The sequence below is a fragment of the Xenopus tropicalis genome, chromosome 3, assembly GCF_000004195.4.
Source record: "Xenopus tropicalis strain Nigerian chromosome 3, UCB_Xtro_10.0, whole genome shotgun sequence".
Taxonomy (NCBI): Eukaryota; Metazoa; Chordata; class Amphibia; order Anura; family Pipidae; genus Xenopus; species Xenopus tropicalis.
Window position 1 is genome coordinate 43,389,565 of NC_030679.2, and position 15,641 is coordinate 43,405,205.

Sequence of the window (15,641 nt, forward strand, 5' to 3'; positions counted from 1 at the left end):
CCTCCTTATCTGCCTGTTTCAGCCCTGAACGTTAGTGGCCGATTGGAACGATCTTTCGTGCGACCGATGCGACGTGTGTGGCCACCATTAGGATCCTGATGCAGCTGCTACACAGTGCTAAATAGAGGACACTGTCTCAGACCAGTGGGCCGCTCTTTATTTTTCATCCTTTCCTATTATCTCTAGTTTTGTTTCTATTTTCCTTGCCTTTCTATCTGTTCTTTTTACTTTTTCTCATCAACTGTTTTGTACAAGAAGATACAGTATGGCCAAATGGCTGGATAGCAAAGGGCACTGATTCCTGGGTCTGCCTAGAGTTTTCCTGGTACCCTGGTGGGCCAGTTTGATAATGCTGCTGATCCAATGGTAGTTCTGCCACTGATGCAATTGAACTAGTTTGACAAGAACATGTAGAATGAGTATTCAGGGGCACAGTGGGTAACACTGGGTTTATTTACAGCAAGGGCAACTATGTGGGTTCTATGATTAGTGACTTGTAAAGGGTTATAAAGGGTGCAGCAGTCATACTCACCTAATCCTTTTTTACACTGTACCTGGAATACAATACAGTTCTGTGTAATGTCACAGTAGGCCAAGCATTTTGGAGCTTTACTCTATTTCCATTCCTGGTCAGTTGTGCATTGGTTTGGGTATCACCAAGCAGACAGAAAAATCTTTCAGTGCAGTATGACTGCCCCAGCAAAGCTTTGGCTTCAGCCATATAAGGCTTTTCTTTGGAGACAAATAAAGCACAAAGCAAGGATGCATTTTTCAGATGATGGCCCCACAAGAGCATGTGCTGCCATTTTAAGCTCTCAGTCACCTCTTCTCTCTGTGTTTCTTTAAACAGTACAATATCCAAGGTCACAAAGTATAACTTACCAACCCACAGCCTTAACACTGGGGAACATACTGCAGTCTCAGTGGCCCCTGCCATTGCACTGAAAAATATCACAAAATATAAAAAGTTTCCCAACAGTACAGGAGGATGGGATTCCATAGTACAATCATAACTAGAATTTTCCCTTCAAAGTGGCTACCCTGAATCAGTGGGATTTCCGGGGAATTCTGGCAGGTCCAGGTTGACAATCTGTGGGTTCTGGCAAATGCCAGAGGGGCTGCTGTAAGATACCATAGACAGTCACTATTTATTGGGCTGGTTGGGGCAGTTTGGGCCTCTGTGTACTTAGAATGCCAGGATCTATTTTGACTCCCAGTCCAGACCTGAATAGAAGGAGTTTTGTTCCACAGAGACAAGGTGGAGAATCCTGCTCATCTAGCAGTCAGGAGCACCCTGGGTCTGCTGCCACCTATGCCATCCCCCCCCCATCCCTAACCCTGTGTTTACCTCCAGCTGGCGGGCCAGAGCAAGTGGGTGCATTCACAATTGCTATGCCTATACTAATAAAGTGAATTTGCGGTTAAAAAGCAGAAATTATTTCCTTAAACTTGCTACAAGCTGCCATTGTAAAGTGCTGCCCATTGTAAAAACTTTAAAAAAATGTACGTATTTGTACCTTTGAACAATTTCCATTGGGCATTGCTCTTTTGGCAACATTGTGACTGTAACTTTGTAGCAGGAATGGGTGCAGTTGTTTTCAGTTAAGGTGCCTACAGATGAAATCTATTTCTGAAAGCAACAACTTTGCATCCATTTTGCTGCTGTTGGTATCAGAGATTTCAATCTAAAATTAGCTTGGTGCTAAAACTATTGTCCTCTGGACAAAAATCAATGCATAATATATAGTAAAGTAGTGTTGTGGTGATCTAAGAAAGGTGGAGAATAAGTGCTGTACAGAGAATGGTGTGAGAGGCTGATCAGTGGGGGGAAGAGAGACTAAAATACCATGATACAAACAGTTGCTGTACACTGCTTTGCACTACAGTTAGGGGCCCATTTACTAAACAATTTTAAGACAAATTTGTATTTTTTCCAAATTATAGAACATCTCAGAATGTATTGCAAGATTTCTGTAAAATTCCACTAGTTTTTTATAGTTTTTGGTAAATTTCCACGAAAAAATTGTATTTTTCACAAAGAATATGAACATTTCAGAATTCGTTAACGCTTTGGCTTCAAAGCCAAAACTCTTTTCGTGGCGTTTACGAACTTTTCATGACTTTCAGAGCGTAATTGCAAAACTTTCGTATGAACGAAAAAAGCATTGTCGAGACATTAATCGTAGTTACTTCGAATTTATACCATATGGAGTTTCAAGGCCAGTAAAAAATGCATTTTAGTAAATGTGCCCCCTACTGTTGTTACACTTTATGACTATTCAGTGTGATGCAAGGAGGCTGTGCAGTGTGGCACAGGGAGACCGGCCAATGTAGTGTGAGGAAACTGATCAGAATGGTATGAGGTGGCTAATTACTGAGGTGTAAAGATGCCAGTGAATGTGGAGTACACATTAGTAGGAAGAATAATGAGTGGGGTGTATAGAGTCCGTGGGCAGTGTGGGGCGAGGTGATCAGTGGGGCTTAGGTGTGATGTACAGTAATAGATCAATACTGGTGCTGAATGGCCCAAGTACACCAAAGGGCAACAGTTGCTCATTTTTTTTAAGTTAACATTGACATTTATAAAAAATGAGAAAATAACATCCTATTTACTAACAAAAAAGATCCCATCTGTCATTATCTGTGTTAGAATACTAGTAGCACAATTGTTATTACCACCAAAATGTAGAATGACTGGTGCCCACAATACATCAGAGTATACTGAGTACCAAAATATACACAATTAAGCAGAATCATATTGGACAGGGGGCATTATTATTACACATGCATATATAATAAAATTGCTTATGTGTTTGTGCTCACATGATCTCTGCTACTCCTATTATTAAAATGCAGGTTTTCGTTATAATGCACCATCTGACCAAACATATTTCTTTGGTGTTGATATCACTTAAAAGCCAGCATTTTTGCTTAAATGTGTATAAGTGGTGCAATTACACTAATTATTGTTATTATTATAGGCTCAAGCAACAACACCCAAAACTTTCAGTAGTAATTATTTTAAGTTGCCCACACACATACCTACAGATAGAAATATGTGGAAAAGGTCATTTTACTGTTATACATTTACTATAACAAATGTGTTATCAACATGAGATTTAAATATGAGGTGACCTGCAATGCATTATGGGAACCTAAAGTTAAAAGACAAAACATGTTTTTATCAAAAAGGGGTTAATGGTTACATACCAATGCACAGATAAATGTAAATATACTGTATACTCATAAGGGTGCGCAATTATAGCTGCCTCCCTTTTAAAGGGGAGCTCTACTTTTAAGATAACTTTTAGTATGTTATAGACATGCCAAATCATAACAACTTTTCAGTTGGTCTTCATTATTTATTTTTATAGTTTTTTTGTTTTTTTTATTACTTGCCTTGTTCTTCTTTTTCCAACTTTCAAATGGGGGTCACTGAACCCCGCAGGCAAAAACTATTGTTCAGTGAGGCTACAGTTTTATTATTATTATTATTATTGTAACTTTTTATTACTTATTTTTCTATTCAGGCCCTCTCCTATTCATATACCAGTCTCTCATTCAAACCACTCCCTGGTTACTAAGGTAATTTGAACCCTAGCAACCAGATAACTGCTGAATTTCCTTACTGGAGAGCTTCCGAAATAATAAATAAAAAAAAAATGAAGACCAATTACAAATTGTTTTAGAATATTATTCTCTTCGTCATACTAAAAGTTAACTCAAAGGTAAAAAAAAAAAGGTAAAAAAAATATTAATTAAAACCAATTTTTCTATGTAATAACAGGTGTGACCTGCCTTTAGATTTAGATGTCAACATAACCTGAAAAGACAAGTTTTTGGCTTAGTGAAAAGAGTACAAATAACACTTTTGAAGGTAATCTCCACCCAAAGATACTAACACCTAAAAACTGAGAGTTTTTATCCTAGAGATATTTAGATGCTAAACAAGCAGCAAAAGGGGATTTTGGCCTGGCTGTCAGGCAGCTGAATGAGTTTATTATGCTGCCATTAGTGGGAGAGTGCAGGGAGCTGACTAAATAAGTGTAGTAATAAGTGTAGCTGCCAGTAGTAGCGGCAGAAGTTGCAGGGAGTAAGTGGGCTGGGCAGGAATGAGGGGTCTGTATGGCAGCTCCCTATGTCTCCCCGGCCCAGGGAGGAAGCCTGACTCCCAGCGGATCATGTCAGGGAGACACAGAGCAGGCCCCTCACTGTTTGCTTTTTCACCCATTATTGCCCTAGCGCAGCTCCTCTGTTGATATAGCAAATCCGAAAAAGTGGCAATGTTCATTTGTCAGGGGCTCAGCCTGGGACCCCCACCCGGGGGGAATCTATATACACAAGGCAAAGCTCTCAGACGAGCCCCTCCATTTGTTTCCCAGTACAGTACTGAGAGGGACGCGTTGTTGAAGATAAAATCGCGGATAAAGCTGCCTGTCTCCATCGTGCGTCTGTGATTGCATTAATGACATTCCAAATCGCAGGGAAGCTTATCTTTGCCTTTATCCCTCTACCTGTAAGTGCAGCCTCATAGATAATCAGATAAATAGTCTGCTTCCTCTGCTCGGCCGGGGTCACACCAGGCTGCAGCCTGCGACTATTATTTATTCCCTATTAGCTGACTTCTTATATTAACCCCCTCACTCCGGGCTTACTGTGTTGCGTACAGTTATTTATGCGCGACTTCCTGGCTACAATCGCTGCAGCGCTCTGCTACTGGCAACGGCAGCGATATTATTACTATGAATTACATCTGCGTCAGCTAGGAGCAACTGCAGCCATTTAGCCTGTACATAATAACGCTCATTCCAGCACACTGTAAGGAGATGATCTATATAGAAATCTATATTTTAGTCATCTTTAGTCAGACGGGGTCTATTATTTATCTATTATTGAGTACTTATTTGTATATTATGTATAATATGTTTAATATGTGCTTACTGGTGTTATTCATTGGCTACGGTAATGTTTTCCGTTCATTTTTATATATGGAGAATGATAGCGGACGAGTTGTGACAGATATACACAGTGTAAAGGTGTGACTATATTATTGAAACAAATGTTATCATTTTAGTTATTTAGTAATTTGTTTTTATGTCTATGTTATTCTTTAGAGATCTTTCCAGCCCAATGGGAGAATGTCGCAGTAAAAGTAACAATTCGAAGTAAATGTACACACGGACTAGGTAGCGAATAATACAGACGCCTGGATTCTTTTCCTTCCATTTTTCTTTCGAGAATGATCTCTTTATTATATATATAAATTTTTTTTTATTTTTTTTTTAGGTTGATAAATGGTAATTTAGTCAAGGTTATGATGTAAATGATCAGTGTATGTAATGTATCCTTATAAATGATTGTATGATATTTATTATATTATAATTTTGTTATAATGAAAATGTGAATAAACTAAAACAGATGTGATTTTTCCTTTTTCCTTTTCGTTTCCATTTTTTTTCTTTAACACACACACAGGTTTAAAATGTGTCTATAGAAAATGAATATTTAAACAGAACAAATCTTGCTGATAAAGATATATATGTTTGTAGATAAGTAGGTTAGTACATTGAAACAAGTATTATACTCAGTGGGCAAGTGTGGGAATGGTGGGGATATAAAGCATAATAAATCAGTTTTCTGTATTGTAATATCGGTATTACTTTCTTAGTTCGATTTGTTGGTAGGACTGTGACAATTAACTGTAAGCATAATAGATTAAGTTTGTTTCCTATGAAAAGTATCCGATAATGATGTCTTTATTTTAGAATTAATAATGTTATAATGACTTTTCCATAGTTGGGTGCATTTACACAGATCTGCACGGTATTTCAGAGATGTCCCTTGATCACAGAGCTTACAGTTTATCTGGAGGAGGTTTGGGGATAGGGCAATTAGGCTGGTGTGAATTACCCCAGGTCAGTCCCTCACAAGTGCAGACTATATGGCTGTGTCAATAGAAATGCTGGATATATTAGAGAGCAATTTGTCAAATCTTTCCTCTGTGCATTGCAGCACGTCAGTCAAGGTCACCTCCAGTGAAGGGTCTTTTGCTAATACTTTTATTGGGATTATGGGCACAGGGTTGTTGGGCCATAAAACCAAAAGATTTTGAAATAATTGAACAACCGTTACACAAATAAAGGGATTATCAATGAATTAGCAGCCTACATGGATTTTAAGGCAGGAGTTTGCAGGTAGAGAAGTGCGAAGCCTCCTCCCCATTAAATAACCATATTTCAGGCGTCTGTCCGCACCAGTCTTTTAAAGTGTCAGCTTTAGCCATGACAGGGAACCTGACTGACTAAGAGTTACCACAGGGCATTATCAGCCATTTTAGCCAAGAATTTTAATTGAAACGGATGTTGCCACTTTACAGGATGGCCAGCCTGAGATAAAACCCAGTTTGTAGGCTGCTATATCCAAACCCTCTAGAAAAGGGGCCTGCGGGACTACTGACTGGTGAGGGGACTGCTGTGGGGGGAATGGAATAGGCTCCTGGAGCATTTTATAGAAGCTGGGACTGGCTGTGCAAGGAATGGGTAGAAAGGAATATGCCAGAAAGAGGGACTATGGGTCTGAATGAGGGGGCGAGTGCAGGAGCGGGTAAGCTGCTACTCCTTAATAATAGAAATGAAATTGGCTTTTACCCATTAATTCTAAAATTGGTTCTGTTCAGATAAATGTAAGGTCCAATTGTAAGCCCTGGCGCACAGTTTTATTCTTTCTTAGTATCATTTTAACTTTAGCGCTAATCAGCCCGGATACAGATGCAAGAAAAAACTCGCTATGCCGCAAATCCGAAGCGCCTCCAGAAAGTGACACCCAGTGTATGGTGGCAATTGGCAAACTGGCTTTTGTCTCCAGAGCTTTCTGATACCCTTCCAGCACAAACCAGGTCTATTCCATTCCAATTCTACCATCAACTCTACCATCAATGGGTTGGCACTTATCTTGTCTTCATGGGCCATCTTGCCCTCAGATCCTTGCTTTATTCCTGTGTATATTCCATGTATATTCAGCAGGTGGAGGATTCCCTGCCAGCCAGGTGTAGTTGTGTTACAGTAAGATTCCCTGCCAGCCAGGTGTAGTTGTGTTACAGTCAGATTCCCTGCCAGCCAGGTGTAGTTGTGTTACAGTCAGATTCCCTGCCAGCCAGGTGTAGTTGTGTTACAGTCAGATTCCCTGCCAGCCAGGTGTAGTTGTGTTACAGTCAGATTCCCTGCCAGCCAGGTGTAGTTGTGTTACAGTCAGATTCCCTGCCAGCCAGGTGTAGTTGTGTTACAGTCAGATTCCCTGCCAGCCAGGTGTAGTTGTGTTACAGTCAGATTCCCTGCCAGCCAGGTGTAGTTGTGTTACAGTCAGATTCCCTGCACAGCCATCCAGTAAATATGCTGGGGCCAATAGCGGTCTCTGCAGACTCATGTAGCGGATCAATTGCTGTTAATATCATTATAATCATGTAATTGTTCTTTTAAAACACGACAATATTATTATAATGATAGTAGAATAGGATCTGAATTTATTGTAGGAGTTGTTTCCCTGTAGAGTTGAGCTCCAGAGAACAGGTTAACCTTGCTCAAATAACTTGTTACAGTTAAAGTAAAACATAATCGAAACAAAGGAAGAGAAAGACAATCACATATGGTCAGTAAACTTCCCTACAATTTACAATAGTTTATGCATTTCAGCCGGACTTTATGAATCTCATCAAAAAAAGATCTCCGCCCAAAATCTGTGTTTTGCATTTTAGACGACAATACAGTTTAGGCAACTTTCAAATATGCAAACTAAAAAACCCATTATATCAAACGTTATTTGTAAATACAGTTGTTACTGAAATCTATCCAACCACTAATATTCTCTGCGCTACTGGCTCTGAATCCTGAAACGATGCAGCAGAAGCCAGCTAATTAAATACCTGGTGTAGAACCCACTTCTGCTACATTTTCAGGACTAAAAGTGCAGAAAGGAAAATACAAATACTGCTTTTAACTATTCTTTCTATAGAAATGGTATTACTCGCCAACACAAACTGCGACTTGTTGATATTTAATTGTTTGCGACTCCATCGCTACTGCAACCTGGAGCAACCTGTTTCCCAATATTATGCTCGGAAAAACTAGTATTTTGGTGATATTCAGTCGTCCTGCGGCTCAGCCTGGAATGCTCTCTCGCCAATGAATGGAAAAATCAAAACGTAAAACGCCTTCTATTCTATTTAACGGGCAATGACTGTAAATGTCCTTATTTTCTCCAATGATGCAGTGTATCCTGTATAACTTCTGATCAGCGCTCATTACGCCTATTATTTGGGTTCGGCTAAATGAAAGCCAAATCAGAGCAAATGTTTACATTTTCTCATTCAAGAGGCAAAATGAAGCTGTAAACATAAGTTTAAAAAAAAAGTGAATATGAGCTGGATTTCTGCTGAAAGAAAATATTTAGTGGAAGTTAAAATAACAAAGTGCATAATAGTAGTTGCTTTAAATCAGCTGCTGTTTTTCCCTGCTATGTCTATATTAGGTGACACCGTTGTGGGGATTTCTGCGTCACAAGTGTAGCTTTAGCCAATAGGGAGAGGGAACTGCGCCTGGGGAACTGACTAACCCCTCCTCACTAACCTTATGGAGAGGGATCTATAACCATCCCCTGCACTTTCTGGGAGAAGGCTAAACGCTGGAATGAGATGGCTCTTCTTTGAAAAGCCCTGGGATCCAATCTGTCTCTCTATAAGTCTGGGGAGGTTACATGACTTTGTTTGGGGGGTTTACCTGGTGCCACCATGTTTGCCAGCCCTGTGACTTCCACTCCATTCTCTGTAAAGGACATTTTGAACTTGGAGCAACACCAGAGTGGACTGTCTCCAATGGACATCACTTCCAGGCTGGAGAACTCGTCCTGCATGCTATCCACCTTTAAACAGGAGCCCTACCCAGGGACCCCATGCCTCTCTGAACTCACTGAGGAACTTGCCCAGAGAGACTCCTCTAAGGGCCCCTCACCTTTTCCCGGATCGTTCTTTGTTAAGAATTATTTGGAAATGGACTCCTCTAAAGACCCCAAAGATGACAAGAAAGGTAAAACTGAAATGTTGGTTTCTAGCCAAGAGTGATCCACCAGAAACATAGGAATTATGGGGCAATGACAAGGGAGGGAGACTAAAATGAAAGATTGTTTCCAGTTTGTGCGATTTTGAATAGGTTTTTGATTTCCTAAATATTATTTGCAACCTGAGATGGATAGGGTTAAGCCCAGATTCCCTGCAGTTCAGGGATATGAAAGCATTTATGTCACAAGGAGGAGAGCTCAAAGAGAAAGTACAATTTTTGGTCAATATCCTTAGACAGTTCTGCCTCCATTATGGAGATTTCTCCTGTGTTTATCTTTGCAAAACCGCAGGAATCCATAAACTCGCTCATTTTTAACCCCTTGCTTCCCATTGCATTCCAGCCACATACAGTGCAATGCAAATTGCCTTTCTGGATAAAATCTTGGCAGCTAAGTGCTGGCCATTGGCTGATATTTACTCTAGCAGTGCCATTGTTCCTTTATCTTATCTAAGATCCATTTATTAGCAACAATAATGAATCCTCATTGCATCCTTCTGTCTAAGAGGCTCTTATCTTAATTTCTGTTGACAAACTGCAAGGATTTCTGGGTTATTTCTGAAATACTTTTGCTACAGTAAGGAAAGAGGCAGGTACAGTGCATTAGTGAAACTAATAAGAATCTGCCTTAAATCCTGGGCTAGATACAAGGAATGTGGGCAAATTAATAGGCTAGTGTAAATATATTCTTATTTAGAAAACTATTATTGAAAAATAAAGATATAGGGAGAAACAAAAAAAAAAATAGGAAGAAAGAAAGGAAAAGAGATTAAAGCTTTTACACTGGAAGTCAGCAAAATTCACTGTACTTGCCCATATATTATTTGAAAGTAAAATCGGGCAAAATAATCAAATTAAAATAGAAAGTAAAATCTGGCTTTAGTGCAGAGGTAAAAGCCACATTAAACAAGACCAACAAAACAAAGTTCCCAATGATCCCTTCTTCTAGAAAATGTACAATTAAAACCACAAGAAATCATCACGCATAGTTCCTACATTATGTATTTATAATTAAAATGAATGTGCTTTTTAAAATATATAAATTTAAAAATATATTACGTTTGTTCTATTTATGCACACATGTATATATATATATATATTATAGTTATGATGGTATTTGCTGGGATCTGTATATCTGCTTACATCTGTATTTGTGCCTGTTTTACTCATTTGTAACAGTGTTTCCCAGTAAGAAAAAACAATGCTAATGGCAGGGGCAGGCATTTCTTGTATTTTTATTATTTATCACAAGTTCTCACTCCCAGCAGTCTCAGAAATATAGTAAATCACTAGGCACTTTAATAAAGGTGAAGCAGTAACTTTCCACATCCTTTCCCCAAAATGCCCCATATATTTTTTTTTCATTTTTTTTTTTGTGTGTAACATTTCTTTTTCTGAAGTATTAAAAGGAAGGGAGAGACAGAGCCTGTTTTACTTTATCTTATTAGTTCTTTTACATTTAGAATTAATTAGACTAGTGATATATATTAATTAATAGATTACAGTTTCTATTTTATACTATAATATACAGAATTAACAGATATAGGAGTAAAAGTCCTTAAAAACAAGGTAGCAAAAACTATTATTCAACTAAAAATACTGGCTTTATTTATGTTTATAGTTTACACTGGGAGATACAATTGCTAATGCCTAAACACATAATGGGTATCATAATATATAACTGAAATATGAACTTTATGAAAGAAAGTGAAAATGTGTAGTCATTTTACATTGCACAAAACATAGTTATATATAAATAGATATACTGTATATGTATGTATGTGTGCTATGATGGCAATAAAATACATTTAACAAGTCTAAACTGGCATCATTGCTTTGGATAGTATCACTTGAAATGCTAGTTCTATAGCTTGACAAATAAAGAGATACTATAATAATAAAAACACCAATGCTGGGCTTCACTAAAATGAGACATTTGAGATCATTACTTGATATTAATGTTTCTTAAAAATTAGATAATATCAGTGAATTTACTAAGAAATAATACCCATAATGCTTTTTCTCATTCTCAGTGGCAATTATGATTATTATTTGCCTTTTGTAATTTACAGTACCAGCGGTGCATTGTGGGTAAAACAAAGCATCATGGGTGCCAAACCATAAAACTAAAAAAAATGCTATGCACATATGCATATATAAAAATTTAGTTGAGTGTGTTTGTTTGCAATGATGTCTACATCCCAAATACTATTTCAGTTCTGATTTAATATTTAAAAAAAAAAAATTTTGGTCCCGATTTTATGTTCCTTAAAAAGGAAATAAACTTCTCTTTAAGAAATACTGACTCCTTGAAAGCATCAATGCCATATGTCCATTCCAGTGGTAATAACCCCTATAATGAAATACAGTTATGGGACCTGTTATCCAAAATGCTTGGGACCTTGGGGTTTCCTGTAATTTGGATGACCATACTTTGTTTAGTAAAAAATCATTTAAACATTAATAAACCCAATAGGATTGTTTTGCCTCCAATAAGGATTAATTATATCTTAATTGGGATCAAGTACATGTACTGTTTTATTATTAGAGAGAAAGAAAATAATTTTTAAAAATGTAAATTACTTGATTAAAGTGTACTCTATGAGAGATGGCCTTCCCGTAATATCTGGATAATGAGTTTCCGGCTAAAGCATCTCATACCTGTACTGAATTAAAATGACCTATACCCACACTGTATTGTGGGCACCAAAACAGAACGTTAAAAATGTAATTTTATTTAAATGGACATTAGTAGTCTCATACATCCATAAAGATATATATGAGCATCTGTTCAATGATCTCCCCTATTAATAAAATGCAGCTTTTCTTTATAACACGTGGGCCCAGATTTCCCAAATACTGGAAAGAATTGCCACTTGTTTATTAATGAAAACTGGGAGAAACACTCGGGCTGTTCTGATCAGGCATCAGATTGTTGTGTTAACGGCTCTGATTCCAAAGTATCAAAGAATTGAGAAAAACAGGGTTTTAAAATATATTAACACCAAAATATAATGTCAGGTCATGTCTAGTGCTATATAGGGAAAGTGTAAGCTACTTTTGCATGTGTGTGTATAGGTGTTTCTGTATGTGTAAGGGGTTCATATGTGTATTGAATTTACCCGCCAAATTAAATCACAGTTATAACAGGAATTATTAGCACTGGATATAAAAGGAAAATATGGCCTGAACACATTTGTGTATAGTTCCTTAGAGAATACCTAGTTATTATCTAATTTTTAAGGAATGGTAAAATTATTGTTATTCTGAATGCTGTTTTACTTAAAAAATGTTTTTAAATTCTGAGTGCTAATGATATCACTATGTAGCATTTTATCTAATCTAGCTATATTAACATCAAAAAAGATTCTGTGAATTGTACGTTACTAACGTAGAGATTAGTATTGACAGTCCTGCTTGACGGAAAAGCAGTAAACCGCACCACTCATTAGGGAATCAGTTCCAGTTATTCCAGAAATAACACTACTGCAGTTTTACCTTCCTTTGCATTGTTAAAGTTAGAAAAGGTTTACTGAGTGATCATAGTTCATACTAGGCTTTACTGAATCTGGACCTAAGCATGTTATAGATGGTAGCAGTATATAAGAAGATTACATGCGGTGTTCATTCAAGGATCTATCCATCTATCTATCTATCTATCTATCTATCTATCTATCTATCTATCTATCTAGCATCTATCTATCTATCTATCTATCTATCTATCTATCTATCTATCTATCTATCTATCTATCTATCTATCTATCTATCATCTATATCTATCTATCTATCTATCTATCTATCTATCTATCTATTTCTTATTCTAACAGTTAGTTGTATGGGATCAGTTTAAACATGGCCACCTTTTCTGAAGCTGTTCTGACAACCAAATCACTCATGGTAGTGCCTATAAATATAGTGGCAAAAAACTGAAAAAAATGCAACTTATTTTCTATGAGCAAAATGAAATGAAAGAGTGGAAAAATCAAGTGGGAAAAACACTTATGATCAAACATTATATATTTTAGGTTGGGTGAAAACATTATGTGATGCTATTACTGATTGTTCATTATCATTTCAATTCCCCCAGATATCTGCCCCCTGCAAAAAACATTGGAACATGACAAGAGAGAAGCTGAAGACCCAGAAAGACCAAGGCAAAGGAAGAGAAGGAAGCCCCGGGTTCTATTCTCCCAAGCCCAGGTGTATGAGCTAGAGAGAAGGTTCAAGCAGCAGAAGTATCTGTCAGCCCCAGAGAGGGACCATTTAGCCAATGTCCTGAAGCTCACCTCCACACAGGTGAAAATTTGGTTCCAAAACAGAAGGTACAAATGCAAACGGCAGAGGCAAGATCAGACTCTGGAGATGGTCGGGCTACCACCGCCAAGAAGGATAGCTGTACCAGTTCTGGTGAGAGATGGGAAGCCTTGCTTGGGAGAGTCTTCACCTTACAATTCCCCTTATAATGTCAGTATCAACCCATACAGTTACAACACTTACCCTGCCTACTCCAACTACAGTAACCCTGCTTGTAGCGGAAGTTATAATTGCAGTTACTCTTCCATGCCTAGCATGCAGCCCACATCAGCTGGTAATAACTTTATGAATTTCAGCGTGGGGGACTTGAACACAGTGCAGACTCCAATCCAACAGGCTAGTGGTGTATCTGCACTTCATCATGGCATACGGGCTTGGTAGACTGTGGCCTAGAACCTTTATCAGAGCACTCAACAAAAAGGTGGCATTGACTGCAAGGACTGGAAATGGGTTGCAGGGATTTGTGGGGAGCAAAAATGTTCTGCACTCAATCAGTGCTAGATGTGTGGCCCATTAGAGCTACAGTTGGGTGTGTGTGGATAATATGCAACATGCCACGCTCAGATATCTGCTGAAGCACTGATGCAATATTCAGACACTTCTAATCCAGTTATTTCATGTAGTGTTCAGTTTTAGCAGCACCAAGGTATTTACAGGTTATCCAAGTGTGTGTGTCTATGTATTAATCCCTTTGCTGCAGGATCCCAGAGTCGCCCTGAAGATACAAAGCAGCATGCTAAAGACAATGGTTTGAATATTAAACTTATACGGAAAACTGTAAAGCCTCCAAATTCAATGGTATTTGCAAAATTAGACAGAAAATACATCTCATGTGCAGCCGGGAAATATTCATACTGATTTATTACTTATTAATGAAAGTGGAAACAAATGTGTTCTCATTGTTGCAGCCCACTCATTGCTATGTTTGTAGATAGCCCTACCCCAGACTGTGTTTCCTTAAAGGAACAGTAACACCAAAAAATAAAAGTGTCTAAAAGTAACTAAAATATAATGTGCTGCTGCCCTGCACTGGTAAAAGTTGTGTGTTTACTTCAGAAAGTCTACTATAATTTATATAAATAAGCTACTATGTAGCCATGGAGGCAGCCATTCAAAGGAGAAAAGGCACAGGCGCATAGCAGATAACAGATAAAACACTATTGTATTCTACAGAGCTTATCTGTTATCTGCTTTGTAACCTGTGCCTTTTCTCCTTTTTTCCAGCTTTAATGGCTGCCCCCAGGGCTGCACAGCAGCTTATTATATAAATTATAGTAGTGTTACTGTAGCAAATACACCAGTTTTACCAGTGCAGGGCAACAGTGCATTATATTTTTATTACTTTAAAGCTCTTTCATTTTTTGGTGTTACTGTTCCTTTAACCCCATAACTACCCAATAATTATACTTTTTTGTCACCCGAAAACTTTTAGAAAAAGCAATGCCAAATTATTATTATTATTTTTTAATTTAAAAGCTGTACATGTACAGCTCCTGGAAAACAGTTTTATTTATTAAGTTCAACAGATATGAAATATCCCTGCATCTGAGGTACGTGCCTTATACAGCAGGCTGAGAAACTATACCCACAGAGTAAAGCGGACTTGGACATTTTGTACTATATTGTGTAACTTTAAAAGGCATGTAAAGCTCAACAAACTGTGTTGTTTTTTTCCTTCTTTGTTGTTTTGTTTTTATGCAACCAAAATGTTGTCAGACTACAGATCTAAGATAAATGTAATAAATCTGCTCACCAAGTTTGTTGAATATGATTTACCCAATGTACAAAATGAGCTGCAAAATGCACAGTGTAGGGATGGACCAGACTGAACAATGGTAAAAGCTAATGTATTATTAGAGTCAATTGAGGAATGCTTTGGAGCAAGTGATTGGTTAGAGCAGTGATCCCCAACCAGTGGTTCGTGAGCAACATGTTGCTCACCAACCCTTTGGAAGTTGCTCCCGGTAGCATCAAAAGTAGGTGCTTATTTTTACATTTCTGGCTGGGAGGCAAGTGGGGATTGCATAAAACCCAGTGTAAAGCCAAACAGAGCCTTCTATAGGCTGCCAGTCCACATAGTGGCTACCAAATAGCCATTTATAGCTCTAATTTTCACCCCCATAGGAACTTTTTCTATGCTTGTGTTGCTCCCCAACACTTTTCCCATTTGAATGTGGCTCACGGGTATAAAAGGTTGGGGATCCCTGGGTTAGAGTGTAG

General features: G+C 38.0%; 1 protein-coding gene across 1 annotated transcript; it reads left to right on the forward strand.

Moving 5' to 3' along the window:
* The first annotated feature begins 8,719 nt into the window (after positions 1–8,719).
* On the forward strand, positions 8,720–15,177 carry nkx2-5 (NK2 homeobox 5). Its single transcript, NM_001123419.1, is given in 3 exon segments — positions 8,720–9,077; positions 13,195–14,378; positions 14,800–15,177. Coding segments are annotated over 2 exon segments (903 nt in total). The 5' UTR covers positions 8,720–8,782; the 3' UTR covers positions 13,803–14,378; positions 14,800–15,177.
* The last annotated feature ends 464 nt before the right edge of the window (positions 15,178–15,641 follow it).